General features: G+C 51.0%; 2 protein-coding genes across 2 annotated transcripts; one reads left to right on the top strand and one right to left on the bottom strand.

Moving 5' to 3' along the window:
- The first annotated feature begins 580 nt into the window (after positions 1-580).
- Positions 581-4,273, top strand: Slc35b2 (solute carrier family 35 member B2). The gene is made up of 4 exons (XM_021149055.2): positions 581-701; positions 1,213-1,406; positions 1,558-1,712; positions 2,912-4,273. The coding sequence occupies exons 1-4, from the start codon at positions 691-693 to the stop codon at positions 3,845-3,847; spliced, it is 1,296 nt and encodes a 431-aa protein (XP_021004714.1). The 5' UTR covers positions 581-690; the 3' UTR covers positions 3,848-4,273.
- A 105-nt stretch (positions 4,274-4,378) lies between these two features.
- Positions 4,379-9,912, bottom strand: Hsp90ab1 (heat shock protein 90 alpha family class B member 1). Its single transcript, XM_021149054.3, has 11 exons — positions 9,758-9,912; positions 8,358-8,504; positions 8,013-8,219; positions 7,615-7,774; positions 7,241-7,374; positions 6,841-7,149; positions 6,046-6,402; positions 5,808-5,955; positions 5,437-5,705; positions 4,829-5,162; positions 4,379-4,726 (listed from the first exon to the last, which is right to left on the bottom strand). Exons 2-11 carry the CDS (start codon positions 8,502-8,504, stop codon positions 4,617-4,619), a joined length of 2,175 nt encoding a protein of 724 aa, XP_021004713.1. The 5' UTR covers positions 9,758-9,912; the 3' UTR covers positions 4,379-4,616.
- Between the last annotated feature and the right edge of the window lie 13,548 nt (positions 9,913-23,460).

Genomic DNA, 23,460 nt, shown 5'->3' with positions numbered 1-23,460 from the left:
ATTACTGATGCAGCCAAAAAAGGAGGAGACATCATTGTTTAAAAACTAACGGCGGTTCTGGTTGTGCAGGCCGGTAGGATTTGCTTAAGGAGGCAGAGGCAGGAGGATCTGGAGTTCGAGGCCAGCCTGGGATACACATTTTGCCCGGCGTGGTGGGGCACGCCTTTAATCCGAGCACTTGGGAGGCAGAGGCAGGCGAATTTCTGAGATCGAGGCCAGCCTGGTCTACAGAGTGAGTTCCAGGACAGCCAGGGCTATACAGAGAACCTGTCTCGAACCCCCCCCCCCACACACACACACACAAAACCCCAAAAACCCTAACGTAGAGGAAGTATTTGGGTCTCAGATACTCAAAATCCCAGTCCACTAGGTGGCAATGGTCATCATCACTCTGTGTGGATTGGGTTGGGTTGGGTTGATGGCTGAGACCAAGCAAGCTGGGAAAGGGAGGGAGTCCCAACTGGAGTTCCCCAGGGGAACCGGGCTTGGTCTGCCTCCGGGCCGCGCGGGGTCGCTGTGGCCGGAGTGCCGCGAAGGGGGCTGAGGCGGGGAGGAGGCGGGAAGAGCTCGGCACTTCCGCTGGCTGGCTGACTGGCTGGCTGCTGGAGCGGGCGGCAGAGGGAGCGGAGGGAGCGCGCGGCCCGGGGACTCGCATTCCCCGGTCCCCCCTCCGCCCCACGCGGCTGGGCCATGGACGCCAGGTGGGGGGCTCGGGCAGCCATGGCCCACGTGACCGAGACCCCGGGGCCACGTGACCGAGACCCCAGGGCTCCGGAGGCGGGGTGGGGGGGTCCCCCAGCCGCAGATCCGCGTGGCACTGTCGGGAGCCCCGTGTGGATGGGCACGCGGCTTGTGGCCTACGCTCCTCGCGGGGCTTCGGGGATTGTCGCGCGGAGGGGATGAGGGACAGCGGCGCTTCGGAGCGGGAAGGGGGTGGGGGTTGCCTGTGGCCTGAGCTGCCCGCGCGCTGAAGGGAACAGAGGCGACCTATGTGGCTGGACAGGCGGGGCCGCCCCCGAGAAGGGAGGAGGTTCTGCCTGGCCTGCGCCGGACCCCCCGAGAGAGAGGGAGAGAGAGGCTCTTTGTCCGTCCCTCTGGGCTGCAGCGGAGGGGGCGGGGAGGCCACTGGGCACTTCCCTGGTACAGTCCCCTCCGGAGGGCAGAGAGGCGGAAGAGCTGCAACCCTAATCGTTGCTTCGGCTGTCCCAGCAGATGGTGGGCAGTAGTGGTACTCGCCACACTCCCTTCCTTGGGAGCAGGTGGAGAGTCACCCGAAGCCCCTCCGCAGTCCTGGACACAGCTGTGGCTCTTCCGCTTCTTGTTGAATGTAGCGGGCTATGCCAGCTTTATGGTACCTGGCTACCTCCTGGTGCAGTACTTAAGACGGAAGAACTACCTGGAGACAGGTAATGTGGCCAGAGGGTGGAGAGATGAGCGAAGTCCGGTTGCAGGTGTTGGCAGAGCGGGACTTGGGCCGGGAGGGAGGCCAGTAAGTCAGACACCGGGTCGGGCTGGCTGCTCTGCAGAGGCTGTGGACCTTGACTGTGTCTTCTTCAGGCAGGGGTCTCTGCTTCCCCCTGGTGAAAGCCTGTGTGTTTGGCAATGAGCCCAAGGCTCCTGATGAGGTTCTCCTGGCTCCGCGGACAGAGACAGTGGAATCCACCCCGTCTTGGCAGGTCCTGAAGCTGGCTTTCTGTGCCTCGGGTCTCCAGGTAAGAAGACAGGCTCCCCTTCTCTTCCCAAGCTGGGTACAGACAGCCAGTGACTTAATGAAACCAAATTTGCCCTGCCCACCCCAAAGGTTTGTTAGCTTGGGTCTGGATTGTGTCCCTACAGGACACAGCCCAGTCCTGAAAGTGAACTTTCAGCGCTTCCTTCAACACCTGCATTGAAATGGAAGTTCACTGTACACACGCGTGCGCACCCATGCAATGTCTTCTACAGTGTGGAAGAAGGCCTGCCTGAGTTGTTGTATTTTTTTTCCCTATGCCCATATTCTGCTCTGTCTGTATGTTGTATCTGAGTGTGAGTTTGAGGAATCGCCAGCAAAACTTGTATCTCCAGAGCTGCTTCCCACATTATTATTTTGAGACAAGGTCTCGCCCTGCAGCCCTAGTTACTCCAGAACTCACTACATAGACCAGGCTGGCCTCCAGCTCAGAGATCCCCCTGCTCTACAAGTGCTAGGACTGATGACCCACCACGCTGTTTTGACAGTTTCACAGGCTCAGACAGGCCCTGAACTTTATTTTTTTTCTTCTTCTTCGCTGTTTTCTCCGAGTGGCTCTGGCTGTCCTGAAACTTGCTCTCAATACCAGGCTGGCCTCAAACTCAGAGATCCAAATAAATGCCTCTGCCTCCAGTGTGCTGGACAGAGTGGGTTAAAGGCATGTGCCACCACCACTTTCAACCCTCCTGCTTCTTCCTTCCAAATAGCTGGGGTAACAGCGTGTACCACCATATTTGGCTTTCTCCAAAATTTTGTCAGTAGGATTTCTTTGTGAGTGAGGCTATCACAGGGCGTTCAGAGTGGGGGCCAACTCACCTTAGATATATGTTGAATTGCAAGTGTCCAGCCCCCCCCACCCCCCACCCCCCGCTTCCAAACATCCCAGTTTCTTTTTGAGTTAGTTCAAACTAAATAAAACTCTATATGGTATGTGGAGCCAGCTCTAATGGATTTGCATCATGAAGGAGGGCAGGGTTTGGTCTTAAAGCAGATGTCATGGTGTTTGCAACTCCATTTGATTCCCCATAAAATGAGCTAAAGCTTGGGAAAGAAGGCCCCTCCCTCAGGAACCAAAAGGATAGTGTCAGTTACATCATATGCTACCAACTCCGAGGAAGTGGGAAACTGAGACTTCTGCCTTTCCTTCTATACCGTCGCTCTTCTCCGCCCTCCCTCTTCCAGGTGTCCTATCTGACTTGGGGCGTACTGCAGGAAAGAGTGATGACCGGCAGCTACGGGGCCACATCCACATCACCAGGAGAGCATTTCACAGACTCCCAGTTCCTGGTGCTGATGAACCGAGTGCTGGCGCTGGTCGTGGCAGGCCTCTACTGTGTCCTGCGCAAGCAGCCCCGTCATGGTGCACCCATGTACCGGTACTCCTTTGCCAGTCTGTCAAATGTGCTTAGCAGCTGGTGCCAGTATGAAGCACTTAAGTTCGTCAGCTTCCCTACCCAGGTGCTGGCGAAGGCCTCCAAGGTGATCCCTGTCATGATGATGGGAAAGCTGGTGTCCCGGCGCAGCTATGAACACTGGGAATACCTGACTGCCGGCCTCATCTCCATTGGAGTGAGCATGTTTCTTCTGTCCAGTGGACCAGAGCCTAGAAGCTCTCCAGCCACCACACTCTCTGGCTTGGTCCTACTGGCAGGCTATATTGCTTTCGACAGCTTCACCTCAAATTGGCAGGATGCCCTGTTTGCCTATAAGATGTCATCGGTGCAGATGATGTTTGGGGTCAATTTATTCTCCTGTCTTTTCACAGTAGGCTCACTACTGGAACAGGGGGCCCTACTGGAGGGGGCACGCTTCATGGGGCGGCACAGTGAGTTTGCCCTCCATGCTCTGCTCCTCTCCGTCTGCTCTGCCTTTGGGCAGCTCTTCATCTTCTACACCATTGGACAATTTGGAGCTGCTGTCTTCACCATCATCATGACTCTGCGCCAGGCTGTTGCCATCCTCCTCTCCTGCCTCCTCTATGGCCATACTGTCACTGTGGTGGGGGGACTGGGAGTAGCTGTGGTCTTCACTGCCCTCCTACTCAGAGTCTATGCCCGGGGCCGGAAGCAGCGGGGAAAGAAGGCTGTGCCCACTGAGCCCCCAGTGCAGAAGGTGTGAGCAGTGCAGTAAAGACCCTCATCTTCTGGGGCACTGGCTCAGCATACAGCAGAGGATTGGAGCCCTGGAGGCAGCCTCTTTTTGCCTTAAGAGCCCCCACTTCATGGAAATGACAGCTGTGGGTGTTTGGTTAGAGGTGACCCAGAGCTCCTCCCCCAGTCTCCGAAATCTTGGCTTAGCTGGTGGCCAAGCAAACCAGCACCAGGGCTTTGCTCATAGCACACACCCTTGAGGCTACCAGGCACCAGCTGGGAAGAGAATTGTTTACAGGTATTGCAGTTCCACTAGGGGCTAGTGAGAATGGTGCTGTGCCAGAAGGGACAAAGGCCCCCAGCCCAGTTGGGGCCCCAGTGTTCCTGCCCAAGTTTTGGTACTTGGAAATGTCACCTTTTGCTCTTATTTGATTAAACTGCAGCAGTGACTTTGGCCCTGTGTTTTGGTTGGCATTAATATAACTACTGACAAGTGCCTTTCATCACCTTCCAACACAACTCAGGAAGCCCTGAGTGTTACAAGGAGAACAGGACTGTATAAAACTGCATCTTCTTTATTTTGCATACTTTTAATTTTAGAACAAAATAAAACAAACAAAAAAACCACAATACACAACACCCAACCCTGCTATTCTGTGGGAGGGGATCTTCCTGCCTTAAGGCACAGGACAGGATAGAAGATTCTTGTAGACATGAGCAGAGAGCCAGGTGGGTCAGGGCTGCTGGGGGAGCCACGGGGATACTATACAGAGGGCAGGGCTTCCTTCCAGGAGGCTTTAATCCACTTCTTCCATGCGAGAGGCATCCTCATCGCCTTCCAGCGGGGGGATCTCATCAGGAACAGCAGCACTGGGCTCCTCTGCAGTGACCTCATCTTCATCGATGCCTAAAAGAGAAAGACACAGTTTAAGCCACACAGCACTAAGTCTGCCCAAAGGTCCAGACAGTACAACAACTTGCTACCAGGAGCTCAAAAGCCAGGTCTCACCCAGGCCTAGTTTAATCATGCGGTAGATGCGGTTGGAGTGGGTTTGGGGATCCTCAAGTGAGAAACCAGAGGAGAGCAGAGCAGTTTCAAACAGCAGCACCACCAGGTCCTTGACAGCTTTGTCGTTTTTGTCTGCCTCAGCCTTCTGCCGCAGGGTCTCCACGATGGGGTGGTCAGGGTTGATCTCCAGGTGTTTTTTGGCCATCATGTAGCCCATCGTAGAGTTGTCTCGCAGTGCCTGGGCCTTCATGATCCGCTCCATGTTGGCTGTCCAGCCGTAGGTGCTTGTCACAATGCAGCAGGGGGAAGACACAAGCCTATTGGAGATTGTCACCTGTGGACAATCAAGAACAATGACAAGATGTACCTTGGCCACAATGGAACTGCTATGTATAAAGAACCTTACTTTTGTTGCTAAGAATGGCAGGCAGGACTAACCCCCCTACGTGCTCTGGAGACTGAAGGTGGCTTGAGTACAGGGATTCAAGGATAACCTGGGCAACACAGGAAGGCCCTTTCCTTGCCTACATACATTAGATGGAATAACTACTGTTTAGTCTGTGTGCCCGGTCTGTGCTGCCTGACATTTCTAGTTAAGGGAGAGTCACCTTTTCAACCTTCTTGTCCAAGATCTCCTTCATGAGCTTGCAGAGATTCTCAAACTTTGCCTTGCTCTCTTCCATTTTTTTCTTCTCTTCCTCGTCCTCTGGTAGCTCCAGGCCCTCCTTAGTCACTGAGACCAGGCTCTTCCCATCAAACTCCTTGAGCTGCTGCACGCAGTACTCGTCAATAGGCTCAGTCATATACACCACCTCGAAGCCCCGCTTCCGCACTCGCTCCACAAAGGCAGAGTTGGCCACTTGCTCTTTGCTCTCACCTACAGGATTAATACAACAATGGCCACATGGTCTCCACCCCGCCATCTCCCCCTTTCCCAAGTCCACAAGGCAGCTTTACTCAGACCCAATTTCCGACATACCAGTGATATAGTAGATGGACTTCTGGGTCTCCTTCATGCGAGACACATACTCTGACAAGGAAGTCATCTCATCTCCAGACTGAGAGGTGTGATAGCGAAGGAGCTCAGAGAGGCGGCGACGGTTAGTGGAATCTTCATGAATTCCAAGCTTTAAAAGAAAAAGTCCAACTAAATAAATAAGCTGGAAAAAACAGCACTCTAAATACAAAGTAATTTGGAGCACACTTGTCCATCTTACCTTTAAATTCTTGGAGAAGGCCTCGTAGAACTTCTTGTAGTTCTCCTTGTCCTCGGCCAGCTCGGAGAAGAGCTCCAGGCACTTCTTGACGATGTTCTTACGGATGACCTTCAGGATCTTGCTCTGCTGCAGCATCTCCCGGGAGATGTTCAGGGGCAGGTCCTCAGAGTCAACCACACCGCGGATAAAGTTGAGGTACTCGGGTATCAGCTCATCACAGCTGTCCATGATGAACACACGGCGGACATACAATTTGATGTTGTTCTTCTTCTTCTTGTTCTCAAAAAGGTCAAAGGGAGCTCGCCGGGGAATGAAGAGCAATGCCCTGAATTCCAACTGACCTTCTACCGAGAAGTGCTGAAATGAACCCAATAATACATTTTAGGACAGGACTGCTTCAAGCCCCAGTATCAAACATCTGACAGCACACTGTAAGTGCCAAACTGCTGAAACCTATGATTAGGAAAACAGCCCTAATCACAAATAAACCCAGCATGCTGGTAGCAAGAAGTATCCCTCCAAGCAGAACTCCGGCTATAATCAGGGTGGTGGCCATGACAGTGGGAGTGATTGAGAAGAGTAATCCAGTGTCAGATATGGCTGCCACCCTGATTCCCACCAGAAAGAGAATGTGAAACCACTGTTAGCTCTGAGTAGCTCCAGTGTTGTCACATGGTTCTTTCTGTGGCTTTCAGGTCCCAGCTACCAACCAGTCGAGCCAGTTATTCCTTACCACCTCCAGCTTCTGCCTACCTACCCCGCCTTACACAACACGGAGGAAGGAAGGCTTCTCACCTTGACTGCCAAGTGGTCCTCCCAATCATTGGTGAGGCTCTTATAGAATTCCCCATACTCCTCCTGTGTGATGTCATCCGGGTTTCTGGTCCAGATAGGCTTTGTCTTGTTCAGCTCCTCCTGGTCAATGTACTTCTCTTTGATCTTCTTTGTTTTCTTTTTCTTGTCTTTGCCGCTGTCATCTTCCTCATCAGACCCCACATCTTCAATCTTAGGCTTCTCCTCATCCTCCTTATCTTCCTCCTCTTTCTCACCTTTCTCTTCCTCTGCCTCGTCATCACTGATCTCCTTCTCCCGTTCCTTCTCCAACTAAATCACCAATGACACATGTAATTAATTATGGAGAATGCAGCACCAGCAAGGTCCAATGCCATTAGCCTGCGCAAACGCCCATACTCACATAGAGGGTGATGGGATAGCCTATGAACTGCGAGTGTTTCTTCACCACTTCCTTGACCCTCCTCTCCTCCAGGTACTCTGTCTGGTCTTCTTTGAGGTGAAGGATCACTTTGGTACCCCGGCCAATGGGCTCACCTACAGAGAATAGATCAAGACATGAAAAGCTGAAATTAAATTACAAGAACGAAGAGCTACACTTTTTTGTCCCTGGTCTCAAGCAAGCTAAGATTCCTGTGTAGCCTTTGCTTGCCTTAAGAGCTCACCCAACTGCCTGTTTCCCAAGTGCTGGCACTCACCACCCCTTAAAATGTACTTTTATAGAATACAACGTTTTAAGGTTTCTGACTTTCCCCACAGTGTACCCTGCCGCCTCACCATGGTCTGCCCGGACGGTGAAGGAGCCACCCGCAGACGACTCCCAGGCATACTGCTCATCATCATTGTGCTTTGTGATCACAACCACTTTCTCTGCCACTAGATAGGCCGAGTAGAATCCGACACCAAACTGCCCGATCATGGAGATGTCTGCACCAGCCTGCAAAGGGTTTGAAGTGAAGAGGATCAGCAACATGGTTCTTGTGCGAGTATAACCACTTGCTGTGCAAGGTAACAATCAGTTCAATGTCCACAGATCTAGGGGTCAAAGCTGTCCTGACCTGAGCACCACTTGTCCTTTTTTCTAATAAGTGTCCTAATATGTAATACCCTAGACAGACAAGTTTTAACTTAAGCAGTAACAAACTAGAGGACGGTGCGGATGAAAGGCCACACACCTGGAGAGCCTCCATGAACGCCTTCGTGCCAGACTTAGCAATGGTTCCCAGGTTATTAATGAGGTCAGCCTTGGTCATGCCAATGCCTGTGTCCACCAAAGTCAGCGTGCGCTCCTGAGGGTTGGGGATGATGTCAATTTTCAGCTCTTTCCCGCTGTCCAACTTAGAAGGGTCCGTCAGGCTCTCATACCGAATCTTGTCCAGGGCCTGTACAAACACAAAAAGCCAGATTATTCTATTTGTCCAAACAGTCCCTTCCCCTTCAACATCAATGTCAATCACTCCCACTGCCTGCTTTACACACACTTCTGTGAAGTCTTAGAAACTCAACAACAGAATACTCACATCTGAAGCATTAGAGATCAACTCGCGGAGGAAAATCTCCTTGTTTGAATAGAAAGTGTTGATGATGAGGGACATGAGCTGGGCAATTTCTGCCTGAAAGGCAAAGGTCTCCACCTCCTCCTCTCCATGGTGCACTTCCTCAGGCATCTAAGAATGAAAGAATTACTACTAAGGACCATTATAGACACACATTTTAATATCCAGCTCAAACTTCTTTAGTCTGGGTAAGTATCCAACCCCAAGAGACAAGAGCAGCCATTTTTTTTTAAAAAGGACATTGAAGCTACAGTGGCCAAGACAAAGAATGAAAAAAACCTAAAAGATGGGGTTTTCAGAACAGATGCCCAAAAGTGAAACTCTTGAACAGCGGCATGTTCAGAGCATAGCTCACTGACTCTGAACAGAACACCTGCCGATATGGTAACAATCCAGACTAAGTTAATACATAAAAAAAGCTCAAGCAACCCCTGGTACACACACCCCTTAACTACAATTTCCTCATTGGGGTGAGGAACAACTTTAACAGAAAAAGCAGCCTTTTTTAATTTTATTCCACCCAGCAGGGCAAGAGAACCCAGAAGCTGTAGTGAGGCGCTCACGGGGCAATTAAATCAGGACAAAGAAATCAAAAGCTCCACGGTGACCACTCACTGTGCAGACTTGCATAGGCCGGAACCCAAGTAAAATGGTGGCCCAGCCGTCCAGCGACCCTCGTCACTGCCGGACATGCGTCGGCAAGAGCCACACGAGGAGGGGGCGCCATTGAAACCCTCCCACCGCCCCAGCATCCGGGCACTGGGGCGGGGCGCCCAGGCTTCCAGAACAATCTGAGCTCCGGGGAGGGGAGGAGCAAGGGAGGGACCTAGGAATCTTCTCCTGCCTGCTCTCTCCCCGTCTCTCCTCCCCCGCCCTCCACTGGGAGGGCAGAAAGATCTGGAAAGGGAAAGCGCGGTGGGTTCCGGCGTCCCTGCCGAGCTGTGCACCCCTCCCCAAAATCAAGCACGTTGGTACCGGCGGCCTCCGGGGGAGGCAGCCAGGCCAACCTCCCCAGGCCTTGCTGAGTCACGCAGAGCAGCCCGCCACCGCGCGGACCCTACCGGACCCTGCAGCCGCGCCCGGAAGTGGAGGGCAAACATGGCAGCGTCCCGGGTCGGCGACTACCACGTGCGGCCGCCCACCACCTGGCCGGGCCGCACCCCCACCCCACACTCGGGGGAAATCCACCCGCCCCGGGGAGCCTCGCGGTGCAAGTCCGCCGGGGTCCACCCCGAACCTCTAGACACGTTATCTCTACAGGCCGCCCCGCCGAGGAAGGAGGCTTTGGGACAGAGGAGATGGAGGCTGGGACCACGGGTAGACGTCCCGGGGGAGCCGCCGGGGACGAGAGGCCCCGGCCTTACCTTGATGGGAAAGCCGAGTAGTAGTAAAGAGCAGGGTGGTGGGCCCGGACCACGTCCGACTCGCACGGCAAGCCTAGGCTGCGCGAGGGTGACTCAAGAGAGCTCCCGAACGCCCCCGACCGCCCTATATAAGGCGAAGCACAGCCCGGGCCCCGCCCTTGGATCCCTCCGCCTTAAAGGAGTGGCTGTGGGCCACGCACCTGCCGCCGCCCGCCCACCTTGACGTCATGGTCCCAGATCGTGGAGGGGGCGGGGAGGAGCGGGCCTGGTCCCTGAGTCAAGGCCAATTCAATATCGTTTTGCACCACCCCATTTCTGCAGGAGTAGGACATGTCCCCCCTCAAAATGAGCAGGGAGCATGCATATGCAATTAGGGACGTATCTGCGGGCTAATACCCTACGGACTGCCTCAGAAAACTCAAGGTAGGCGCCTCCACTCCCCACCCCCCAAGAGTCCAGAACTCAGGGGACGTCTGAAAGAGAATGGAGGTGGCCAACTCTGCTGCCATTTCCAGACCCGATCTTACTAGAATGTTCCCTACAAGTCGCACATCAAGAGAAAAGGATGATAAATTCCTTGTCCAACTTTTAAGGAGGCCCCCGATTCCCCCATCCCCACCCTCCCGGTTACAGCACAGCTTCAGGCGGGGAGCCGCTTCCCCGAGGGGAGGGGCGCGGGCCTGGGCTGGCAGGGACTCTTTGGCGGCCTGCGGCGGAAGGATCAGCAGCGGCGGTGCTGCGATTTCTTCCAGCAGTTTCTAGGCCTGTCTCGGCGGTCTCCACCCCTCCCCCCCGAGGCTCCACCTCCCCCGCTGCGGCGGGGGCTCTCTTCGTCGCTGCTTGGCTGGGTGGTTTTTTGTTTTTTTTTTTTTTTTTTTTTGTCTACCTTGATCTTACCCTGGGAAGAAATTTTCCCCAAGTCTGCCTACCGTGGGCGAGGGTTGAACGACCCTCCACGCGTGGCCCTAAGAGGCCCACATTACAGTGGGGGTGTGGAGCGCAGAGGGAGGGATAGCTGACCTGGATTGGTCACTGGGCACGGGGGCTGTGGGGGTGAGTGACTGCGGACACCTAGTGAACAGAGAACCGAGCGAGCGCTACTGGGTAGAACACTCCCCACCCCTCAGCCTCCCCGGTCGCCCACGTACACAGCGCGCGGGGACGTGCGCCCTCCATATGCGAGCACAAGCTGTTTCTCAAGCTGGTTTCGCTTCTCTAGCCTCTTCCCTACTGCATGCAGCTCTTTGGACCTAGAGAGGAACAGGTCCCAGTCTTTTCAGAGAAGCCGGAGTTCTAGGCATCCGCAAGAAGATGCTGGTCACAGATTGGCCCAGTTCCAGGAGCCAGAACCAAGTTGTGCCAGTGCCTCTGTTCTAAAGGTGGTCCGCCATGTCCTTCAGCTGGCAATCTAGCCTTGCCTTTTTCCAAGGCCGCATCTGGAAACTTGTTGGACTGATGAGCCCTCCTGGAGAGGATAGCCACTCAGTGCTCTGCTATCTTAGCTCATGCTGGCTGGTGTCCCCACACCACCGCCCATACCTTTGTTCCCGGTGCTTGCCTGCAGTCTGTCTAATGCGCATTCATTGTTAAACAGTACTGGCTTTCTCCTTGCCTCTGTCCCATCCTGCACTGTCTGTTAGCCTCTCCTTAATTGTGTGTGTGTGTGAAGCCCATAAAGAATTCAATATATGAGGAGACACTGGGTAGGATTGCTCAGAAGGCCCTAGGGTGTTGCATTGGTTCATAAACTGAAACCAGAAACTTCAACACTCAACCCCTCTCAGTAAAAGGAGCTTAGCTGATCCCGGGACTGGACATTTAGCTCCAGGGTAGAGTGTTTCCCCTAAGACCCAACAAACCTGGATTCCCTAGTTCACAAACAGCACTGACTACCTCTCCTTGGCCTCTGAAAGGTTGAAAGCTACTCTGTACATTTCATGGACAGGAAAATGAAGGGCTCTGTGAATAATGGGGTCACTAAACCCAGGGTCATTCCTGTTCGGAAAGTGGAATGGGGACAGGAGCGTACTCTCTCTTGCTGGAACCCTAGTCCGAAGCAGGCCAGGAACCTCTCCTCTGCACGAGTTTCCCTTTGGCTGTTCCCCAGCAATGACAGCACCAAGGCTCCTCAGCAGCTTCCTGGGACGTTCTCAGTTGGGGAACGGGCACTGGGCATGGGGGGCGGGGAGCAAAGCTACGATCCCACCTCAGGGAGACGAGAGGAGCACGCGTTACAGGCCAGCTTGGGCTAGGAGTGAGATCCTGTTGTATAAAGCGGAAAAATCATTTTATATCAACCTAGAGATGCCTTTTACCTTGCAGTGGCGGCACATGTCTGTGTCAGTATTAGAGTGGTTGAGACAGGAGGATGCCTGAAATTCCAAGTACATGGTACCAGACCAGCTAAGGGTTATACTAGCAGACTCTATCTCAACAACCAAGGAGGAGGAGGGCTAGGGAGCACGGTGACTCACTCCATGGGTAAAAGCATTTACCCTGGTCCTCCAAGCAGGACAGCCCAGACCTCAATTTGATGACAGATCCCATGGTGAAAGGGACAAACTGACTCCTCAAGTTGTCCTCGGACTTCTTTTTTTTTTTTTTTTTTTTTTTTTTTTTTTGGTTTTTCGAGACAGGGTTTCTCTGTGTAGTCCTGGCTGTCCTGGAACTCACTCTGTAGACCAGGCTGGCCTCGAACTCAGAAATCCGCCTGCCTCTGCCTCCCAAGTGCTGGGATTAAAGGCATGCGCCACCACGCCCGGCTCTCGGACTTCTTCACGTGCATTGATTGTGTCCTTGTGCCCATATCTACACACACACACACACACACACACACACATACAAGATAAGTTCTCTTTTTTTGGGGGGAGGGGTGATGGTTTGTATATACTTGGCCCAGGAAGTGGCACTATTAGGAGGTATGGCCTTGTTGGAGTAGGTGTGTCACTGCCTGGGAGTGCTGGGATTGAAGGCGTGCACCATCACACCGAATGATAAGATGATAAGATTCCTTTTTGTAAAAGACCTGGGGGTTAGAGAGAAGGTCCAGCACTAACTGCTCTTGAGGGCTGAGGTTCCACCCCAGCACCCACTGCCAGCTCACAGCCACTGTAACTCCAGCTCCGGGAAATACGCACACACGAACATTTAATAATGAATACTAGTTTTTATCGTTTTTTTTTTTTTTTTTTACAGGGTTTCTCTGTGTCCTGGAACTCACTCTGTAGACCAGGCTAACCTCGAACTCAGAAATCCGCCTGCCTCTTATCCTCCTATTTCTGATCACAATACATATATCACCATATCAGCTGTGTTGCATTTTAAAGGCACACACACACACACACACACACACACACACACTATGTGTAGTATTTTGGCTGCATGTATGTAAGTACACCCTGTATGCTAACCTGGTACCCACAGAGGTCAGATGAAGGTCTTCAGATCCCCTGGAACTGTAAATTACAAATGGTTCCGAGCTCCCACGCGAGTGCCAGGAATTGAACCCAGGTCCAATGGAAGAGCAGCCAGTGTTCTTAACCACGGAGCCATCTCTCCAGCCCCGTAGTATTTATTTTATTCTCAATTATATGTATGTGTCTGTATGAGTATGTGCATGTGATGCCAAAGGTCAGATATGGAGTTCCAGGTGGATGTGGGAGCTGGGAACTAAAGGCTGAGTCCAAGCCAGGCGTGGTGGCGCATGCCTTAAATCCCAGCACTCGGGAGGCAGAGGCAGGCAGATTTCTGAGTTCGAGGCCAGCCTGGTCTACAGAGTGAGTTCCACGACAGCCAGGGCTATACAGAGAAACCCTGTCTCAAAAAACCACAAAAATAAAAAATAAAAAAATAAAGGCTGGTTCCTCTGCAAGAGCAGTATGTGATCTTAACTTTTGAGCCGTCCCTCCACCTTTGCGTTTGCCTTTTTTAATAAGGCACTTATCAGGCTTGATTTAGTAAACCCAATGGCTAGATAGTTTATCTTCTCAAGCTTACCCAGGAAATTTACAAATATTTATAGTCGAGTCTGGGTTTAGTGACTCATATTTACTTTTCCAGCATTTGGAATTTGGGGTAGAGGATTACCATGAGTTCCAGGGCAGCCTGGGCTATGCAAGTGTTCTGCAGACTAACCTTGTCTATGGAGTGAGACCCTGACTTAAAACAACGATGATGGGGCCAGAGAGATGAATCAGGGGCTAAAATCACTGGCTGCCCTTCCGGAGCACACATGGCACACACACATGGAAGCAAGACACCTGTAGACAGGCTCGGGATGGTTGCACGCACCTTTGATGCCGGCACCCAGGAGGCAGAGGAGGGTGGGTCTCTGAGTGTGAGACCAGCTTCCTTTACATGGCAAGCTCCAGGACATCGAGGACTACATAGAAAGACTCTGCCTCGCAAAGCGTGGTGGTGCATGCCTTTAATCCCAGCACTTGGGAGGCAGAGGCAGATGGATTTCTGAGTTTGAGGCCAGCCTGGTCTACAAAGTGAGTTCCAGGACAGCCAGGGCTATACAGAGACCCTGTCTCGAAAAAACAAAACAAGAGAACACTTGCTCCTGCAGAAGATGGGGGTAAGATTCCCAGAGCCGGGGTGTGGCTCACAACTACCTGTAACTCCAGTTCTAGAGAAATATTGACCTCTCCTGCCCCCAAAGATATTATGTGTACACGGCGCACAGACAGGCTGGCAAGGCACATTCAAAACTTTATAGGGGCTAAAATTCAAATGTAATATTTTCCCTTATCAATCCACTATCTTTAACTCAGGAATGGTGGCATTTGTGTGTCCCAGCATTCTGGACGATGAAGCAGAGTAGTCTAAGCAACACTGGGGAAAAATGGTTAAAAGCAAAGGAGAAAAGCAAGGTGTGGAGAGTGAAGGAGTAGGAGTACAGTTGACTTTACCCCTAATTCACTACCAATTGTAAGGAGAATTATTTGCCTACAGGTCGTAGAAAACCAAGCACGGGGCCCAGCAGCAGCAAGTAGTGACCTGTTACGAGCTGTGTTAGCTGGCCACTCTCCAACAGCTTCTGCCTGATCAAGTATAAACCCTATCTTAGGAACAATGGTGGTGGCAGCTGCTGCTGGGACTCAGGCCCCTCGAGGCCTAGGGGGTTTTAAGGCTGTCTCTAGGGGCCTTCCCCACTCTTCAGGATAGAACTCAGCATGGCACCCGCAGCCTTTTATAACCCAGCCCCAGCCTGCAGGGCTGCTTTCTGTGCCCATGTTCCTCCCTTCCTGAAGGGCTTTCTTTCTAGGTCACTAGGAATCACCTGGCTTTTTTTTTTTTTTTTTTTTTTTTAAATCTTCTGGGAGCAGAGCTGTATACTATCCTGACTCCACAGGTTCTAAGCTTGTTTCCTTAGGCCACCCAGGTTCATCTTTGGGTTGTTAAGGGACCAAGTGGGCTGAAGGTTCTGTGCACTTAGTATGCTCAAGTAAGGCTCAGGGGCCAGGCAGCGGTGGTGCACGCCTTTAATCCCAGCACTTGGGAGGCAGAAGCAGGCGGACTTCTGAGTTCGAGGCCAGCCTGGTCTACAGAGTAAGTTCCAGGACAGCCAGGGCTACACAGAGAAACCCTGTCTCGAAAAACCCAGGGTGTTACTATGATACCTGTCTGGTCTGTAGATCAAACTGGCCTCAAACTCAAGGCGATCCACCTGCCTCTGCCTCCTAAATTCTGGATTTAAGGCGATCAGCTATTTTTCTTTTTCTTGTATTATTTTAGGGGCTAGAGACCCAGCTCAGCAGTTGAGAGTGATTACTACCCTTCAGAGGACCCAAGTTTGACTTCCACCACCCAGATCTCGTAGCTCATAACTGCCACTGACGCCAGCTCCAGGCTGGCCTTGTACTCAGAAATCTGCCTGTCTCTGCCTCCCAAGTGCTGGGATTAAAGGCATGCGCCACTACCACCCGGCTTCTTTAAACTCATAATCCCAGCACTCAGGAGGCAGAGACAGGAGGATTTCTGAGAGTTTGAGGCCAGTGTGGTCTACAGAATGAGTTTCAGGACTGCCAAGGCTATAACTGTCTTGAAATACCATGAAAGGCTGGGCAGTGGTGGCACACGCCTTTAATCTCAGCACTTGGGAGGCAAAGGCAGGCAGATTCCAGAACTCAGGTTCAAGGACAGCCAGGGCTACACAGAAAAACCCTGTCTCCCCGGGTGTGGTGGCGCACGCCTTTAATCCCAGCACTCGGGAGGCAGAGGCAGGCGGATTTCTGAGTTCGAGGCCAGCCTGGTCTACAAAGTGAGTTCCAGGACAGCCAGGGCTATCAGAGAAACCCTGTCTCGAAAAAACCAAAAAAAAAAAAAGAAACCCTGTCTCGAAAAAAAAAGAAAGAAGTTCAAGGTTATCTCAGCTATACATGTGTTTGGGAGCAACCTTAGCTACATAAGACCCTATAGTTTATATGTATATACATGTTAATATTTATATGTGCAAATATATACGTGTATATATACATATATGTATATATGTATGTGTGCGCATATATGTATACAATATACAAATACCTGTATGTATTTGTGTATATATGTATGTATGTATATATATATATATACACACACACAAATATACATATCACATAAACACATACCCCCCCAACACACACAGATATATACACACATACATACAATATACAAATACCTGTATGTATGTGTGTATATATGTATGTGTATATATATATATATATATATATATATATATATATATATGCACACACACACAAATATACATATACACATACACACATACCCCCCCCAACACACACACATATATACACACAAACATGCTGGTGTGGTTGCACAAGTCAGCAATCCCAGCACTTACAAGATGGAGGCAGAAGGGTCAGAAGTTCAAGGTTACCATCAGCTCCATAGTGAAGTCAAGGACAACTTGAGCTACAGGAGACTATCTCAGAAACAAAAAGGCAGTGTGACAAAAATGTACAGAGTGGGTGTCTTCTTAGTTAAACATGAGGACCTTAGGCCTCCAGGAAGCACATAACGTTTTGAGCATGCCGGTTGGTTGTGCCATCTTTAATCCCTTTTCTGGGGAGCCAGAGGCAGTCAGATCTCTGTGAGTTCTAACTCACAGAGTTCCCGGACAACCAGAGATATATAAAGAAATCCTGTCTCATAAAAGGAAAAAAAAGGATTGAGTATAGATGGCCAATTCATCAATTCATAATCCCAGCACTTTTTCTGAGGATGCCACCCTAGGTTGTCCTTTGGCAGTGTATGCGTCCCCTCCCCCAATCATGAACACATACATGTGTACACAAATACCACTAAAAAGAAAAAACATACCAACCACAAATTAGAAGCTAGGCCTTGCCTCGTTTTTTTTTTCTTATGTATATGAATAGCTGCATGTACACCGGCAGGCCAGAAGAGGGCGTCACATCCCATTACAGATGGTTGTGAGCCAGCCCCTGATGCTAGGCATTGCTAGAGCAGAGCCAGCGATGTTTCACACTGGCCAACGGGAGGCAGTGATTCTTCAGGACTGGTAATGAACTAAGTCTGTCAAGGAAAGTGCTACAGTGGAGTTGTGAGGACCGGAGTGGACGCTAGAGACTGAGAGAAGGAAGGATAAAGCAGGCTCAGGCAAGGAGGAACCAGAGGCAGGAAGGGAAGGGAGGGAGGGAGGAGACAGAAATTGTGAGCACACAAACCCAGCTTGGAGCTTTCACAGGGGAGTCTTAGAGAAGATCAAGGCTGAAGGCAGGGAGGCCAGCCAGTAGGGGAGGAGAGAAGGAGCCCTTCCTAAGGACAGACAGAGCGTACAGTCTGAATGCTGGGCCTGGTGTGCGCTTGTAATCCTGGCCCTCAGGAACTGGAGGCATGAGGATCTCAATTGCAGACCAGCCTGGGATACATAGTGAGTTGGAGGCCGGCCTAAGTTACAACTGTGAGGTGATATCCTAAGCAGCAGTAGTGAGTTCGAAACTAGACTAAGCTACATAGAGAAACCTTGTGGGCTGTGGGACTGGGTATTCCTGGATTGGAAGGAGACAGATACCTCTTTTAGGCAGCTGTGGGCATTGAGGACAGCTGTCCAGGGCTAGAGAGCTGGCTCAGAGGTTAAGAGCACTATCTGCTCTTCCAGAAGTCCTGAGTTCAATCCCCAACAACCACATGATGGCTCATGACCAACTGTAATGAGATCTGGCGCCCTCTTCTGACTTGCAGGTGTACATGCAGGCAGAACACTGTATACATAATAAGCAAATCATAAAAACAAGAGAAAAACAGCTATCCAGCAGGCAGAGGGATGGGAGGGGGCGATCCAGACTGGATTTGGATTGAAGACCCAGGCCTAACCAAGCTGATAGCTAAAGTTATGGACAAGAACAGAATCGCTAAGGGCAGAATGGTTATAAAAGGGACAGGATGTGTGACTGACCCTATTCTCAAAATGTAAATAGGACCTCATCAGGGTGCCCCATTAACACACTCAGGACCATTTTTCTGTGTTCTGAAGACCTGTGTCTCTAAGGTGTGTAAGTAACTAACCAGTGCTGCCTTCTCTTCTACCACAGTCCTCTCAGGCTTGACCTCCAGTGCTCCCAGCCCCTTCAAGGGAAACTAAAGTGTAGCCTGAACAGAATTTATTCTGGACCTGACTGGTCATGGGAGGAGTGGGCTGGCGCCATACACACAACCTGTCCCAGGTTCTGCCTGCCTCCTGCTCCGCCCCAGGCACTGGCGACTCCCTTTCTGCACACAGGTCTCAGCTGACTGGATCTCTGAGCTGTTTGCTGTGCTCTGTGCCTGTGTCCTCAGCTCTGGGACTGGGTGGCAGAGATACACATCAAGGACCCACGCTTTCATTCCACTGTACTTTACTGACAGAATCTCTTTGTTGTTTTGTTTTGTTTTGTTTTTGTTTTGAGTCAGGGTTTCACAGTGTAGCCTTCCTTGGCTATCCTCGAGCTCACTCTGTTAGACCAGGCTGGCCTCAAACTCACAGAAATCCCCCTGCCTCTGCTTCCTGAGTCCTGGGATTACAGGCATGCACAGCATTGCCATGCCTGCCTACAGAATCCTTTTTCATCCTTTAACCTTTCTGTTTTCCAGAGTAAACCGGGCACGCAGCGAGGAGTCCCAGTCTGCAGCGATGGGAGAGCTGAGTCATTCACGATCTCTGTGGCTCTCCACCTGTTACCTTCCCTGCTTTACACATGAGAGACTGTGAGTGCCTGCTGTCAGGTGACCTGGGCACGACTTCCACAGTCTGACTTCCTCACAAGCAAGTGGAGAAGGTGCTCCCACTGAGGTGGGGGGCAGGGAACCTGTGACATCACATACTTTGCTCAGCTCCAGCAGCCCCCTACCCCAAACCCAGCATGCATCCCATCTCCAAAGTCTTGGGATTCCTAGCTGACTGACTGACAGCAAGAACCCAAGCAGTAATCCACACTGGAAGAGGTAACTAGGTAAGTATGGCTTGGTTCTCAAGCTCCCAGCATCCAGAGGTGTGGGGGAGGGGAGCAGGTAGCTTAGGTGGACCACCCCAGGATGGGGAGACTCATCCTGATTACCAGGGGACCTTACGGGACAGCAGCATTAAGAGTATCTTCTTGCCGGGCGTGGTGGTGCACGCCTTTAATCCCAGCACTCGGGAGGCAGAGGCAGGCGGATTTCTGAGTTCGAGGCCAGCCTGGTCTACAAAGTGAGTTCCAGGACAGCCAGAGCTATACAGAGAAACCCTGTCTCGAAAAACCAAAAAAAAAAAAAAAAAAAAAAAGAGTATCTTCTTGCCAGTCAGTGGTGGTGCACGCCTTTAATCCCAGCACTTGGGAGGCAGAGGCAGGTGGATTTCTGAGTTTGAGGCCAGCCTGGTCTACAGAGTGAGTTTCAGAACAGCCAGGGCTACACAGAGAAACCCTGTCTCAAAAAACCAATAAATAAATAAGTAAATAAATAAATAAATAATATCTTCTTACCCTTTACCAACTCTGGGCACGTGGTTTAATTCCCTTAGCCGGGCCTGCCCGATGTTCCCATTCCCTGGCGAGAAACCGGAGCCACAGAGAATGGCTTCTCCTGGTTTGAACAGCTGGGCCCAAGACAGATGACTCTGTGGGTCTGAATTCAAGCCAAGTGGCCCCAGCCCCTGAAAAGGCCAAGGAAGAGTGTGCTGCTATCTCGGGCCCTGCTGATCCACACTTAGCACTTTCCCACAGCTAGGACCCAGAAAGCCGTGTGCTCAGGACTACCGAAAGGGTAGAGGGCTGAATGGGCACACCCTGAAAACAAACAGGGTAAGTGTGGGCTGCAAGGCTCAGAGCCTGGCTAGAACACAGTCACCGATGGGTTAAGGAGTTGAGGACTCTGGCCATTCCCACCCTAGGAACACGATGGTCCCCAGGGACCTGTATGGACTGCCAGTCTGGCTGTGACATCATTCTGGCCAACCTCCTGCCGTCACGCTTTCCTGTTTGCACGGCCAGACAGTACAGCTCTCTGCTCGCATCCATTCCCAGTTGCTATCAACTTAATTCTACGAACAATTTATTTTAGGTGAGAATTGAGGTTCTCCTGTCTCTCCACTTCCCTGTACCCCTGTTTTCACATCTCCTCCTTTCTATACCTAGAGGTTTTTAAACAAAGGTAGAATTTACCAGCCTTCTCATGTAAACACCGGAAAAAGCAGACATCCTTGCAGTCACTGGTCTGCTCAATTGCAGTGGTGGATTATGACCACAAGGGGGTGCTCTGCAATCATCACCACATTGACCCACACAGTAAAGGGACACAGTAAAGGACTTTTACATCCGTGGCAGCTCAGTAGACTGCTTTGAACAGAGACCAGAGACGTCAGGAAGTAATGTACAACATTGTGGCAGGAAGGATACCTGGCAGTCCCTTGCTCAAGCCTCCCTCCCTCCCTCCCAGGAGGAGGAAGTGACCTGCACTGGGTCCTGACTGTCCTTGACCTTTAAGGTGGTGCCTACAGAGCTCGCTTGTGGTCAGAAGCCATCAGTGTAGTTACTCAGGGACAAGGCTGTGTGCATTAGAGGAGTTTGGGGTAGGGAAGGCTGAAGAGAGATCTCAGTGGTTAAGAGCACTGGCTCCTCTTCCAGAGCACCTGGGTTCAATTCCCAGGACCCACATGGTAGTTCACAACTGTCTGCAACTAGATGTATATGCAAGCAAAACACCAATGTGCATAAAATTGTTTTTTTAAAAAAAACGGGGGGCTGGTGAGATGGCTCAGTGGGTAAGAGCACCCGACTGCTCTTCGGAAGGTCCAGAGTTCAAATCCCAGCAACCACATGGTGGCTCACAACCATCCGCAACGAGATCTGGTGCCTTCTTCTAGAGTGTCTGAAGACAGCTACAGTGTACTTACATATAATAAATAAATAAATCTAAAAAAAAAAACCGACTTTGGGAGAAAACGATTATATTCCAGATATTTTCTTCAACACTAGTGGCAGAATCATAAATGCCCCCCTCCGACACCCATTCAGGTCAGTGCCGGGGTTGAGAGCCTACTAACATTCAAGGACATTCAAGCAATGAATGTCACCACATAGGTGGGTGGGACATGAGACGGGGTAAACTGTCACATGCTCATGAATATCTTCAGATCACCCCCAGGAACCAGGGAGAACTTTCAGCTCAAAGAACGTGTGACAGGAGATAAGTCATATCACCAACGGCCTAGGGCGCAGAAGGGGGACAGACTCACAAGCCGATGGTAGAGAGTCAAACATCAGGGAACTTTGGGGAAGGGAGAGACACCCTTGTAACCAATGCACAAAAATTCCCTTGTGATGGCGCCATGCCTCAATCCTAGCCCTTGGGAGAGTAGCCATAGTGAGTACCATGCCAGCCAGGCTGCACAGTTGCTGAATCTTCAACACTCTTCTGAAAAGCTAAGACCAGTAAAAAAGGAGTTACAGGCAGGACAGCAGTGGCACATACCTCACATCCTAGTGCTCAGGAGGCAGAGGCAGGAGGATCTCTAGAGAGCACGTTCCAGGACAGTCAGGGCTACACAGAAAAACTGTCTCAAAAAAAAAGGGGGGGGGTGGGGAGCGGGGCAAGGGGAGGGCTGGAGAGATGGCTCAGTGGTGAGAACACTGGCTGCTCTCCCAGAGGTCCTGAGTTCAACTCCCAGCAACCACAAGGTGGCTCACAAGCATCTGTAGTGGGGTCTGGTGCCCTCTTCTGGTGTGTCTGAGGACAGCTACAGTGTACTCACATACATAAAATAAATCTTTGGAAAATGAGTAATTACACTCTCACCAGTTCCTTGTGGCCACACACGGGGTGGATTAGAGGGAACCCAGGAGCCAGACTGCAGGTAGGAAGTTAAAGAGTTTGGGGAAAAAAATTCGGGTTCCCCAGAGGCTACCAGTGTTGAAAAAGAAAGCTGCTAAACCTTTCGTGAATTTCAGTCCGAGGAGGAAGTCAAGTCAGTGAATTCAAGGGCGAGCAGGAGAGACTTGTATTTTTTAGCTTGCCTCCTAGCTAGGGAACAGGCAGTTTGAACCAGATAGCATAGGAAGGCCATTTCTTTTTTCTTTCTTTTTTTTTTTTTGGTTTTTGGAGACAGGGTTTCTCTGTATAGCCCTGGCTATCCTGGAACTCACTTTGTAGACCAGGCTGGCCTCGAACTCAGAAATCCACCTGCCTCTGCCTCCCGAGTGCTGGGATTAAAGGCGTGTGCCACCACGCCTGGCAGGAAGGCCATTTCTAACAGCACACATGTATGCTGGGGGTGTTTGTTGGTTGATTGGTTTGGTTGTTTGAAACATGGTTTCTCTGTATAGCCCTGCTGCCCTGGAACTTGAACTGTAGACCACCAGAACAGCCTTGAACTCACAGATCTGCCTGCCTCTGCCTCCCAAGCGCCAGCATTAAAGGTGTGAGCTACCACCTGCTGAGGCATGTATGCAGTTTTGACAAACTAGTCACGGACATCCGTGCTTGGTACAGTGATGCGTTTAACCCCCAACCCACCACCAAGCTTGGCCTTAGTAAGGATTGATAACAAGCAACTGGGGAATGGAGGGAGGGATGGCTCAGTGGTTAAGAGCATTGGCTGCTCTTCCAGGAAACCTGGGTTCAATTCCCAGTGGCAGCTCACAACTGTCTTTAACTCCAGTCCCAGAGGGTCAGGTGCTCTCACACAGACAATACATGTAAGCAAAACACCAATGCACATTAATTTAAAAAAAAAAAAAAGAAGAAAAAGAATTGAAAACAACCCAGGCTATGGTTGTATACACCTTTAAATCCCAGCACTCAGGAAGCAGAGGCAGGTGGATCTCTGAGTTTAAGGCCAGCATGATGGATAGAGTTCCAGGACAGCCAAGGTTAGAGAGAAACTCTGTCTCAATAAAAAAAAAAGAAAAAAAAGAAAAAAAAAAAACCCACTACTACTCATGAAAGTCTGAAGCCTTTGTTTAAATCAGTTCTCCACCTGTGGATTGTGACCCCTTTGGGGTGGGTCTAAAGACCCTTTCACAGGGGTCACCCAAGGCCATTGGAAAACAGATATTTATAGAAGGACTCATAACAGTAGCAGAATTACAGTTATGAAACAGCAACGAAAATAATTTTATGGTTGGGGCTCACCCCATGAGGAACTGTGTTAAAAGGGTTGAAGCACTAGGAAGTTTGAGAACCACTAGTTTAAATGAAATTTCTGTGAAAAAAGGAAGTCC

Source organism: Mus caroli, unplaced genomic scaffold (genome assembly GCF_978045245.1).
Source record: "Mus caroli unplaced genomic scaffold, Mus_caroli_1 scaffold_18, whole genome shotgun sequence".
NCBI lineage: Eukaryota > Metazoa > Chordata > Mammalia > Rodentia > Muridae > Mus > Mus caroli.
Note: the sequence above shows the minus strand (reverse complement) of the source record. Positions and strands in the feature narration are given on the sequence as shown.